At 51.9% G+C, this 13,935-nt stretch overlaps 1 protein-coding gene across 2 annotated transcripts in view; it reads right to left on the bottom strand.

Moving 5' to 3' along the window:
• The window catches only part of trim62.1 (tripartite motif containing 62, tandem duplicate 1), a 46,337-nt gene extending 42,448 nt beyond the window's left edge, over window positions 1–3,889 (bottom strand). For both annotated transcript variants that reach the window (XR_013549180.1, XM_078425708.1), the window contains exon 1: window positions 3,323–3,889. Coding sequence is in view for 1 of the 2 variants with exons in the window: in XM_078425708.1 (XP_078281834.1) it covers window positions 3,323–3,727 (405 nt within the window). In the remaining variant the exon portion in view is untranslated. The remainder of the gene's footprint in view (window positions 1–3,322) is intronic.
• Between the last annotated feature and the right edge of the window lie 10,046 nt (window positions 3,890–13,935).

Here is a 13,935-nt window from a genome sequence, read left to right as displayed (position 1 = left end):
CATTCTTCTAAACTCCAGGGAGTACAGGCCCAGTGCTGACAAACGCCCATCATATGTTAACCCACTCATTAACGGGGTGGGTCTTTCAAAGAGCGGGCAGAGGGAGGTGACATTCCCACTGCATTGAGTGAACTTCTTCAGAAATCTCACTACCTTCCATCAGGTTCCGGGTGACTTACAGACAAGAGTGAAGCTCACATTAGATTATCCTTCCTTCTGATGCAGGTAGAAACAGGCAGCACATTTCACCGCACTGACACACACAGAATCTCTTCTTAGACCCTACTTTGGATTAGAGGCAAGGCCTATTCTAAGATCAAGGTTCATCTACAAGGCCCAGCTCCCTAGTTCAGTTCAGTTCAGTGCCACATAAACTGAAGGACAGTGAAAAGCTTGTGTTCCGCGTACTACAATACACAATTACAAGCGAGCCATTCACAGTGTCTGGATACCTGATAAAGGAATAACGTTTAGTGTACGGTAAAGTCCCATCAAGGATAATGCCAACACCATTGCAGTCCAGATTCAACCACGTGTCCATCCACCAGACGCAGGTCTAAGGCTGTCTGAAGAAAGGTCTGCACCCTTCATTGGTCTACCTGGAACATGACAATACAACACTCTCGACCCGAAACGTCACCCAATCCTTCTCTCCAGAGATTCTGCCTGCCCCACTGTTACTCCAGCATCGTGTCTAAACAGCTATGGACAACCGGTTTCAGTCGTGGCCTGACCTGCTGAGTATAGCTGTGCCCACGGGATTGTATGTTTAACCCACTACACAGCCCCACGCACACACACAGCCCTACACACACACCAGCCCCACACACACACACAGCCCCACACGCACAGTGCGTCCCACACACACACCCCACACACACACACACACACGCACACAAGCCCCACACGCACATCCCCACAGTGCCACACACACACACAGCCCCACACACACACACGCCCCACACACAGCCCCACACACACAGCCCCACGCACACACACGGCCCTACACACACACCAGCCCCACACACACGCGCATACACAGCCCCACACGCCGTGTGTCCCACACACACACACCCCACACACACACGCCCACAGCCCCACATGCACACGCACACAGCCCCACACACACACACACACACCAGCCCCACACGCACAGCCCCACACACAGTGCCACACACACACGCCCCACACACAAACCACACACACAGTACCCACACACACAGTACCCCAGCCCCACACACACAGTACCCCCCACAAACACACACAAGCCCCACACAGCCCCACACGCAGACAGCCCCACGCGCACACAGCCCCGCACACACAGTAACACACACACACACACAGCCCCACACACACGCACAGCCCCACACACACAGCCCCACACACACACACAGCCACACACACACACACACACACACACACAGCCCCACACACACACACAGCCCCACACACACGCACAGCCCCACACACACACACACAGCCCCACATGCACACACACACAGCCCCACATGCACACGCACACAGCCCCACACACAGCCCCACACACAGCCCCACGCACAGCCCCACGCACACACACACACCAGCCCCACACGCACAGCCCCACACACAGTGCCACACACACGCCCCACACACAAACCACACACACACAGTACCCCAGCCCCACACACACAGTACCCCAGCCCCACACACAGTACCCCCCACAAACACACACAAGCCCCACACGCAGACAGCCCCACGCGCACACACAGCCCCGCACACACAGTAACACACAGTAACACACACACACACACAGCCCCACACACACGCACAGCCCCACACACACACACACAGCCCCACACACACACACAGCCCCACACACACACACAGCCCCACACACACACAGCCCCACACACACACACAGCCCCACACACACACACACAGCCCCACACACACACACAGCCCCACACACACACAGCCCCACACACACACAGCCCCACACACACAGCCCCACACACACACGCACAGCCCCACACACACGCACAGCCCCACACACACAGCCCCACACACACACACAGCCCCACACACACACAGCCCCACACACACACAGCCCCACACACACACAGCCCCACACACACACACAGCCCCACACACACACAGCCCCACACACACACACAGCCCCACACACACACACAGCCCCACACACACACAGCCCCACACACACACAGCCCCACACACACACACAGCCCCACACACACACACAGCCCCACACACACACACAGCCCCACACACACACAGCCCCACACACACACAGCCCCACACACACACACAGCCCCACACACACACACAGCCCCACACACACACAGCCCCACACACAGTAGGAAGGTCCCACCACTCTCCCGGCAGCGTTTAATTGTAAACATTGAGGCCAGGTTGAGCAGCCGCCAAACATGTCCCCCCTTGTGTTGTTGGAACAGGGGGGCACGCTTCAGTAACGTCACCTCACACGCCGCGTTTAGCTGCCCCCGTTCACACATCCCTTCCCCCCTTCCCTCCCTCCCTCCCCCTTCCCTCCCTCCCTCCCCCCTTCCCTCCCTCCCTCCCCCCTTCCCTCCCTTCCCTCCCCCCTTCCCTCCCTTCCCTCCCCCCTTCCCTCCCTTCCCTTCCCTCCCCCCTTCCCCCCCCTTCCCTCCCCCCTTCCCTCCTTCCCCCTCTCCTCTCCCTCCCTGGGGTGAGCTGGAATCACCGGCTTTAAACCGAATAAACATGTCAGGCCAGGCTTGGCTTGAGGCGGCGCTGCCCCAGTGAGGAGCGGCTCCATTGTCCTGAGTCCCACATTAAATAAGGACATTGTCACCGGCAGCAGCACAACACAACGTGTGAACAAAATGCACTGTAAACAATATATATATGTACACACACACTCATATAATGTATATGTATTTATACACACATACATATACACACAAACACACACATGTATACACACACACATATACACACACACATATACAGACACATATACAGACACACACACATATACACACACACACACACATATATACACACACACATAGGCACAGGAGTTAGGTGGGCGAGGTGAGGAGGGGTGGGGGCGAGGTGAGGAGGGGTGGGGGCGAGGTGAGGAGGGGTGGGGGCGAGGTGAGGAGGGGTGGGGGCGAGGTGAGGAGGGGTGGGGGCGAGATGAGGAGGGGTGGGGGCGAGGTGAGGAGGGGTGGGGGCGAGGTGAGGAGGGGTGGGGGCGAGGTGAGGAGGGGTGGGGGCGAGATGAGGAGGGGTGGGGGCGAGGGGAGGTGGTGGGTGAGGGGGGCTCAGGTGGGCTTACCTGCATTTCCTCGAAGGACTCGTCGATGTTGGTGACGTGGTGGTGCAGGTGTAGGGCGGGCTGGTCACAGAAGAAGCAGAGCAGACACCTGTCGCTGAGACAGAAGAGCTTGGCCCTGTCGTGGTCCTTACAGGGGTGGGGGCGGTGGGGCTGGAGGAGGGCATGCAGAGGGAAGGCGCTGTACCTCTCCACAATGTTGGCCAGCTTCAGGCTGGGGGACAGGAGCGGTTCCCTGAATGATCTCCGACACTCGGGACAGTCGCGGCCGCCCCGCTGGCGGCTCCAATGTTCAGTGATGCAGCGGCGGCAGAAGTGATGTTCACAGCCGAAGCTGACGGGCTCCTGGTAAATGCCCAGACAGATAGAGCAGAGTAACTCGTCCTTCAGACTGCTCGCCATGGCCATGGCCCCGGCACTGTGTGTGTGTGTGTGTGTGTGTGTGTGTGCGGCGCTCCCTCACTGTGCGGCGCGGCGCTCCCTCACTGGCCCCGGTGTGGGTGTGTGTGTGTGTGTGTGTGCGGCGCGGCGCTCCCTCACTGTCCCCGGCGCTCCCTCCCCTGGTGTCCCCGGCGCTCCCTCCCCTGGTGTCCCCGGCGCTCCCTCCCCTGGTGTCCCCGGCGCTCCCTCCCCTGGTGTCCCCGGCGCTCCCTCCTCCCTCCCCGTGTCTCCGCGGTCTGTTTCACTCCAGGAAGTGTGTCCGCGGACCGCACCATCGAGCCGGGGGGGAGAGAGGAGGAGGGGCTGCCCCCCGCCTCCGGCATCTCCCCCACCCCCCCCCCAACACCCTCCCACCCCTCCAACACCCTCCCACCCCTCCAGCCCCCCCCCCCCCTCCAGCCCCCCCCCCCCTCCAGCCCCCCCCCCCCCTCCAGCCCCCCCCCCCCTCCAGCCCCCCCCCCCCCCCCCAGGGGCCGCGACCCGCTCCGTCCACAAACCCCCCCCCCGCAGTGGAAGCGCCGCGATCTGTTACAGTCACCTTGTTACAGAGTGGATACAGCGAGGGCTAGCACCAGCGGCCACTCGGCCCACCCACCCCGCGGCCACTCGGCCCACCACCCACCGGCTGCCCCACCCGCCGGCCAAGGGCGACCCCGACAATATCCCTACATTCCCAACCCCCGCCCTTTGTGACCGCGGGCCGTCGCGCTACTCCACGAGGTTCACACCTCCAGCTGCGCCGCTGCGAGTGGCCGTCATTGTCAATAGACAATAGGTGCAGGAGGAGGCCATTCTGCCCTTCGAGCCTGTACGCACCGCCATTCAATGTGATCATGGCTGATCATTCTCAATCAGTACCCCGTTCCTGCCTTCTCCCCATACTCCCTGACTCCGCTATCCTTAAGAGCTCTATCTAGCTCTCTCTTGAATGCATTCAGAGAATTGGCCTCCACTGCCTTCTGAGGCAGAGAATTCCACATTATTCACAACTCTCTGACTGAAAAAGTTTTTCCTCATCTCAGTTCTAAATGGCCGACCCCTTATTCTTAAACTATGGCCCCTTGTTCTGGACTCCCCCAACATTGGGAACATGTTTCCTGCCTCTAACGTGTCCTGTCTGACCAGCGAACGACAACAATCAGAAACAGAGGCAGCAGAAGCAGAAGCAGCTTCATAACTTCTGCTGCCTCAAACATAGAAACATAGAAACATAGAAAATAGGTGCAGGAGTAGGCCATTCGGCCCTTCGAGCCTGCACCGCCATTCAATATGATAATGGCTGATCATCCAGCTCAGTAGTCTGTACCTGCCTTCTCTCCATACCCCCTGATCCCTTTAGCAAAAAGGGCCACATCTAACTCCCTCTTAAATATAGCCAATGAACTGGCCTCAACTACCTTCTGTGGCAGAGAATTCCACAGACTCACCACTCCCTGTGTGAAGAAATGTTTTCTCATCTCGGTCCTAAAAGACTTCCCCCTTATCCTTAAGCTGTGACCCCTGGTTCTGGACTCCCCCAACATCTAGAACAATCTTCCCGCATCTAGCCTCTCCAACCCCTTAAGAATTTTATATGTTTCTATAAGATCCCCCCTCAGTCTTCTAAATTCCAGCGAGTACAAGCCCAGTCTATCCAGTCTTTCCTCATATGCAAGTCCCGCCATCCCAGCGATTAATCTGGTGAACCTTCTCTGTACTCCCTCTAAGGCAAGAACGTCTTTCCTCAGGTTAGGAGACCAAAACTGCACACAATACTCCAGGTGCGGTCTCACCAAGGCCTTGTACAACTTCAGCAGAATCTCCCTGGTCGTAAACTCAAATCCTCTTGCTATGAATGCCAACATACCATTCGCTTTCTTCACTGCCAGCTGCACCTGCATGCTTGCTTTCAATGACTGGTGCACCATGACACCCAGGTCACGTTGCATCTCCCCTTCTCCCAATCGGTCACCATTCAGGTAATACTCTGCTTTCCTGTTCTTGCCGCCAAAGTGGATAACCTCACATTTATCCACATTATATTGCATCTGCCATGCATTTGCCCACTCGCCTAATCTATCCAAGTCACTCTGCAGCCTCGTAGCATTCTCCTCGCAGCTAACACTGCCATCCGCAAACTTAGAGATGTTGCAATCAATTCCCTCGTCCAAATCATTAATATACACTGTAAATAACTGGGGTCCCAGCACTGAGCCTTGCGGTACCCCACTAGTCACTGCCTGCCATTCCGAAAAGGACCCGTTTATTCCTACTCTTTGCTTCCTGTCCGCCAACCAATTTTCTATCCACCTCAAAACTGAACCCTCAATACCGTGTGCTATAAGTTTGTACACCAATCTCCTATGTGGGACCTTATCGAAGGCCTTCTGAAAGTCCAGATATAACACATCGACTGGTTCTCCCTTATCCACTCTACTAGTTACATCCTCGAAAAATTCTATAAGATTCGTCAGACATGATTTGCCTTTGGTAAATCCATGCTGACTTTGTCCGATGATTTCACCACTTTCCAAATGTGATGCTATCACATCTTTAATAACTGACTCTAGCATTTTCCCCACTACCGATGTTAGGCTAACTGGTCTATAAATCCCCGTTTTCTCTCTCCCTCCCTTTTTAAAAAGTGGGGTTACATTAGCTACCCTCCAGTCCTCAGGAACTACTCCAGAATCTAAAGAGTTTTGAAAAATTATCACTAATGCATCCACTATTTCTGAGGCTACTTCCTTAAGCACTCTGGGATGCAGCCTATCTGGCCCTGGGGATTTATCTGCCTTTAATCCATTTAATTTACCTAACACCACTTCCCGACTAACCTGGATTTCCCTCAGTTCCTCCATCTCATTAGACCCCCGGTCCGCCGCTATTTCCGGCAGACGGTTTATGTCTTCCTTAGTGAAGACAGAACCAAAGTATTTGTTCAATTGGTCTGCCATCTCCTTGTTCCCTATAATCAATTCACCTGTTTCCGACTGCAAGGGACCTACATTTGCCTTAACTAATCTTTTTCTCTTGACATATCTATAAAAGCTTTTGCAGTCTGTTTTTATGTTCCTTGCCAGTTTTCCCTCATAATCTATTTTCCCTTTCCTAATTAAGCCCTTTGTCCTCCTCTGCTGGACTCTGAATTTCTCCCAGTCCCCTGGTATGCTACTTTTTCTGGTTAATCTGTATGCTTCATCTTTTGTTTTAATACTATCCTTGATTTCCCTTGTTTGCCACGGATGCACTACCTTTCCTGGTTTGTTCTTTTGCCAAACTGGGATGAACACTTGTTGTAGTTCATCCATGCGACCTTTAAATGCCTTCCATTGCATGTCCACCGTCAACCCTTTCAGCATCAATCGTCAGTCTATCTTGGACAATTCACGCCTCATACCCTCAAAGTTACCTTTCTTTAAGTTCAGAACACTTGTTTCTGTATCGACTTTGTCACTCTCCATCCTAATGAAGAACTCTACCATATTATGATCACTCTTGCTCAAGGGGCCTCGCACAACATGACTGCTAACTAACCCTTCCTCATTACTCAATACCCAGTCTAGAATGGCCTGTTCTCTCGTTGGTTCCTCGACATGTTGGTTTAGAAAACCATCTCTCAAACATTCCAAGAAATCCTCTTCCTCAGCACCCCTGCCAGTTTGGTTCACCCAATCTATATGTAGATTGAAGTCACCCATTATAACTGCTGCACCTTTAGTGCATGCATTTCTAATTTCCTGCTTGATGCCATCCCCAACCTCACTACTGCTGTTAGGTGGCCTGTACACAACTCCCACTAGCGTTTTCTGCCCCTTAATGTTTCGTAGCTCTACCCATATCAATTCCACTTCCTCCAAGCTAATGTCCTTCCTTTCCACTTCTTTAATCTCCTCTCTAACCAGTAACGCTACCCCACCTCCTTTTCCTTTCTGTCTATCCCGCCTGAATATAGAATATCCCTGGATGTTGAGCTCCCAGCCTTGGTCACCCTGGAGCCATGTCTCCGTAATCCCAACCATATCATAATCATTAATAACTATCTCCACATTTAATTCATCCACCTTATTACGTATACTCCTTGCATTGAGACACAAAGTCTTCAGGCTTGTTTTTACAACTCTCTTACCCCTTATACAAAACGCAAGAAGAAGACGCAGCGAAAGCTTTTCACTGTACCTCAGTACACATGACAGTAATGAAACGAAACCTAAAATATCCGGCCTGGCCTCCCCCATCCAGGGGAGATGGGACCTCCTGGCTCGGTCTATCAAATGTGTCACCAAAGCAGAGGGCATTTTCCAAACGACCTTGAAGAACTTTCCCCCAAGGTAAAATAAGAACACTGAAGGTAGACAAAGTGCTGGAGTAATTCAGCGGGACAGGCAGCTTCTCTGGAGGGAAGGAATGGGTGATGTTTTGGGTCGAGACCCTTCTTCAGACTGTCCTGAACTTGTGACAATGTAGAAGGGTCTCTACCCAAAACGTCACCTCTCCCTTTTCTCCAGAGACGCTGCCAGACCCGCTGAACCTGAAAGGGTATGGGGAGAAGGCAGGAACGGGGTACTGATTGAGAATGATCAGCCATGACCACATTGAATGGTGGTGCTAGCTTGAAGGGCCGAATGGCCTCCTCCTGCACCTATAGTCTATTGTCTTCATTTTAAAAAACCATGCAGGACAGGTATAATGCAGATTACAAACATGTAGCTATTGTGATCGAGGTTGAAATGTCTCATACCATACTCACATATAGGAGTTGCTGATTGTGAATGCAAAGAACTGCAGATGCTAGTTGACAAAAAAAAGACAAAGTGCTGGAGTAACTCACCAGGTCAGGCAGCATCTCAGGAGAACACGAATAGGTGACTTTTCGAGTCAGAACCCTTCCTCAGACTGATTGTGGTTATTCATTAGTTCTTATGTTCAGAAGTGATAGGAGCAGAATTAGGCCATTCGGCCCATCAAGTCTACTCCGCCATTCAATCATGGCTGATCTATCTCTCCCTCCTCACCCCATTCTCCTGCCTTCTCCCCATAACCCCTGACACCCGTACTAATCAAGAATCTCTCTATCTCTCTGCCTTAAAGATACCCACTGACTTGTGGCCTCCACAGCCGTCTGTGGCGATGTGTTCCACAGACTCCAACACGTATCTTCCACACAGTACACGATGCGTCAGGACTTCCCGATGAAACCCCAGACATCATTAACTCCCTGGTCCACTACAGACCCATCACAACCTCTCCTCTCCCACCACTCACACCATCCAATTCCAGATATCTATTATTCCACATATAAATATTTTATTTAATTTGTGCCCTGCCTGCCTCCCATTATTATATAAGAAAATAACTGCAGATGCTGGTACAAATCGATTTATTCACAAAATGCTGGAGTAACTCAGCAGGTCAGGCAGCATCTCGGGAGAGAAGGAATGGGTGACGTTTCGGGTCGAGACCCTTCTTCAGACTGAAGAAGTCTGAAAAGTGAAGAAGGGTCTCGACCCGAAACGTCACCGATTCCTTCTCTCCCGAGATGCTGCCTGACCTGCTGAGTTACTCCAGCATTTTGTGAATTAATCCCATTATTATATGTCTGGAACCCCTTCAATTACATTCCATCCTGTCACAGTGCTGAAATCTGCTGAGAGTTTAGATTAAATTCTGAGATTCTGGGATAAATTGGCAAATACTCTGAAGAAAGCTCGTTACGGGATGAAATGCAGTAGAATGCCTTCAAGGATTAAAGGCTTATAAATAAATCACATTTCTTGCACTGAGCTGAGAGATGAGGTCTGACCTCAGAATACATACAGTAACATATTGTCCATCTTGTGCATAATAACATGCACAGAGGTTTAAGATGAGGGGGGGGGAATTTCATAGGAACTTGAGGGGTAACGTTTTCACACAAAGGGTGGTGGGTGTATGGAATGAGTTGCCAGAGGAGGTAGTTGAGGCTGGGACTATCCCATTGATTAAGAAACAATTAGACAGGTACGTGGATAGAAATAAACATTTTGACAGTTACATGGACATGACAGGTTTATGGGCCAAATGCAGGCAGGTGGGACTAATGTAGATGGGACATGTTGGTTGGTGTGGGCAAGTTGGGCCACACTGAATGACTCTATGACACGATCACTCTATGACTCTAAGATAGGTCCAAGACCGATGTGTAATTGTACAATCTCACATTAGTGTGTGGGAAGGAACTGCAGATGCTGGTTTACACCGAAAATAGACACAAAATGCTGGAGTAACTCAGCAGGACCTTTTGTGTCTCGACCCGAAACGTCACCCATTCCTTCTCTCCAGAGATGCTGCCTGTCCCGCTGAGTTACTCCAGCATTTTGTGTCTGTCTTCAGTGTTATTATTTTACCTTGGAAAAGTTCTTCAAGATCCTTTGGAAAATGCCACTACTTTGGTAACACTAAACCAATAGATTACATTCTTGCTGCTTGGAATGGGCAATGCCTAATATTTTAGGCTTAGTTTTATTACTGTCATGTGTACCGAGGTTAAAAGCTTTGTACACATGCTATGCAATCAAATCAGATAATACTGTACTTTAATACAATCAAACCCAATGCCAGTGCAAAGGTTAGAGTGAAGAGATTGGTACAGAGTGCAGAATATAGTTCTCAGCATTGTAGCAGAACAGTTCCAGAAACAAAGTCCAATATCCTCAATGAGGTCGATTATAATCAAGGCCTAGTCTCACCCCAGTCACTCCCTCTTCTCCCCTCTCCCATCAGGCAAGATGTACAGAAGTGTGAAAACGCACACCTCCAGATTCAGGGGAGGTTTCTTCCCAGCTGTTATCAGGCAACTGAACAACTCAACTGGTCCTGAACTACCATCTACCTCATTGGAGACCCTCACTATCTTTAATCGGACTTTACTGGACTTTATCTTGCACTAAACGTTATTCCCTTTATCCTGTAATTGTACACAGTGGGCGGCTCGATTGGAATCGTGTATTGTCTTTCTGCTGATTGGTTAGCACGCATCAAATGCTTTTCACTGCATCTCAGTTTTTCGTGACAATAAACTAGACTAAACTAGAGTAAACTGGAGAATCAGATCAAGACCCTAGCTTGTGGAAGGGCCGTTCAGAAACCGGATAACGGGAAGAGCTGATCCTGATTCTGGTGGTGCGCACTTTCATGTTGCAGTATCTTCCACCCGATGGGAGTGGGAAGAAGAGGGAATGACCGACCGGGGTGGGATGGGGCTTTGATTATGTTGGTTGCTTTCCCGTGGCAGTGTGGTGTAGATGCAGTCAGTGTGCTGTGTACACTATCAGGGCATCACCTAGGGTCACCAGCTGTCCCGTATTAGCCCGGACATCCCGTACTTTGGGCTAAATTGCATTATCCCGTAGGGGACCGCCCTTGTCCCATATTGGGCCCAGGGGGCGCTGTAGGCCCAGACAGTGTAGGCCCAGACAGTGTAGGCCCGGACAGTGTAGGCCCGGACACTGTAGACCCGGAAAGTGTAGGCCCGGACAGTGAAAGCCCGGACAGTGTAGGCCCGGACAGTGTAGGCCCGGACAGTGTAGGACAAACAGTGTAGGCCCGGACAGTGTAGGCCCAGGGGGCACTGTAGGCCCGGACAGTGTAGGCCCAGGGGTCGCTGTAGGCCCAGACAGTGTAGGCCCGGACAGTGTAGGCCCAGGGGGCGCTGTAGGCCCGGACAGTATAGGCCCGGACAGTGTAGGCCCGGACACTGTAGGCCCGGGGGCCCAGGCGCCGTCTAACAGAGGTTGCGTCACAACCCGCCTCCCAGCTCAGGCAGCCGCCATTAGTGGAGCGGGAGCACGTGGCCGCTGGCTGGGTGAGGTGACGTGGGGCGTGGGGCGGTGACGTCACCCTTTGTCCCGTATTTGGGAGTGAGGAAGTTGGTAACCCCTACCGTCACCTTCATTGCACAGGCTTGGGCCTTCACTGGTCGGCCCACATCAGTGCGATGGTGGAGAATAACTCCCCATAGTTGTGTCTCACAGTAATCTGCAAATGCTCAACATCTGAACCAGGAACTGACAACGCTGTAAATCTGCTGCTGGGTATTTCTATACTTATTACATTCATAGTTCCGTGGATTACACATTTAGCAGTGAGTCAGGAGATTCCCATGGTGTGGACTTGTGCCTGAGGAATTGTTAGCTCCTTTAGTGAATGTTCTCCTGACTTATGGACGCAACATTAAACTAGAGCCTCGTCTGCGCTCTCGGGGGGATTTGAAACATCCCACAGATCTACTCAAAGAAGAGTGAAGAATGTTCCGGGTCCCACCACCGATTTTCCGGCAACTGATGGTCCGCCACCTCCTTTAATCCGGACAGAATTACGAGAGTGCGCTTGAAGGTTCCCCCCGGGAAGTCCCCTCGAAAATGTGGAGCCCAGGCCGGGTGAGGCGGACGATCTCGACCCCATCTGGGACTTCTGCGGACCTTTCACCGTCCGGCGCGGCCTGGAATAGGCCGCGGGATTTTCTCCGCCCGGCGGGGGCTTCAATGTAGGGAGCCCCGACCGTCCCAACGTGGCAACTCCAACAGCCTGACCGCGGGAGAAGACGGCAGGGAAGAGAAAAGACATTCTGGCCTTCCATCACAGTGAGGAGGTGACTGGAGGAGACTCACTGTGATGGATGTTTCTTTTGTTTGGTGTTAGTTTATGATTGTATGTGTTATTGCATTTTTATTGATTATTCTTATTGGTCTTATTGTTGAACTGCGGGTAATTTTTCATTTCATTGCACATTTATGTGTATGTGACAAATAAATGACTATTGACTATTGACTATTGATCGCCGGGTCGACTCTGCTCCCTGCGGCCGGAGCTCTGGAACTCCACACTGGCCAACCTGAGGAGCACCTTCAGCAACAGACTGGTCCCACCAAGATGCAGCACAGAACGACACAGGAGATCCTTCTTCCCTGTGGCTATCAAACTTCACAACTCCTCCCCCTTCTGTCGTGGGGTAGACTGAGACTGACCCCTCCTCCACCCCAATCTTTGTACATCCCCAATCCTGGACTTTCATGTTTCTTGTTTCTTGTTGTGTTTTATGACTGATTTTGCAAGACCAATTTCCCTCCTGGGATACCTAGTGTTCTATCGTATCGTATCGCATAGCTGACGTCTGGGGCCATCTTTGTGGGCCGGTATTTTGTCCCCCCTGAGGCCGTGATCTCGGTCAGTCCGGCAAGACGGAAAATCCAGCAAGGCCCCATAAACAAGGTTGCCGGAATATCCATGGTGGCCTTGTATCTGTGGCCTCCATGACCGTTCATATTCAGTCAAGGTTCCTGAACAAATGGTGTCCGGTGACTAGCACTGTTTGTGCATGCTTCACATGACCAAGGTGACCACCTTCTGTTATAACAATACGGATATTAGTTTAATTTAGTTTATTGTCACGTGTACCATGGTGTAACTCCAGACACAGTCAAAAGCGTTTGTTTCAAATTAACCTCACATAGTTCCTCTGTCCCATTCCACCCCCTCCCCTTTCCCAGTACTCCCACTAGTCTCCCTGTCTCCGACTACATCCTATCTTTGTCCCGCCCCCTCCCCTGACATCAGTCTGAAGAAGGGTCTCGACCCGAAACGTCACCCATTCCTTCTCTCCCGAGATGCTGCCTGACCCTCTGAGTTACTCCAGCACTCTGTGAAACGTCACCTATCCATGTTCTCCACAGATGCTGCCTGACCGGCTGAGTTACTCCAGCACTCTGTGAAACGTCACCTATCCATGTTCTCCACAGATGCTGCCTGACCCGCTGAGTTACTCCAGCACTCTGTGAAACGTCACCTATCCATGTTCTCCACAGATGCTGCCTGACCCGTTGAGTTACTCCAGCACTCTGTGAAACGTCACCTATCCATGTTCTCCACAGATGCTGCCTGACCCGCTGAGTTACTCCAGCACTCTGTGTCTGTCTAACGGCTATGGTAGGTGCTACATTTAGGAACATAATGAACCAGCCAGTGAGCTGCGTTTGGAGATGTAGGTATTAACTTTTGCTGCCATGCCATCCCCACCATGGCTGAATGACCCACCACCAGAGACTGACCCTGGAGAAATGTTGGTGCTGGCTATGTTAGCCCAGGTGAGGGAGGCTGGGACCCTTCTTCAGTCTGTTTGTAGGGAGGTAGAAAGCTGGAGGAGAGGAGAGGCAGGACAA

Source organism: Rhinoraja longicauda, chromosome 30, assembly GCF_053455715.1.
Source record: "Rhinoraja longicauda isolate Sanriku21f chromosome 30, sRhiLon1.1, whole genome shotgun sequence".
NCBI classification, from domain to species: Eukaryota; Metazoa; Chordata; class Chondrichthyes; order Rajiformes; family Arhynchobatidae; genus Rhinoraja; species Rhinoraja longicauda.
The sequence above is the reverse complement of the archived record's forward strand: the minus strand, read 5'-3'. Positions and strand labels throughout refer to the sequence as shown.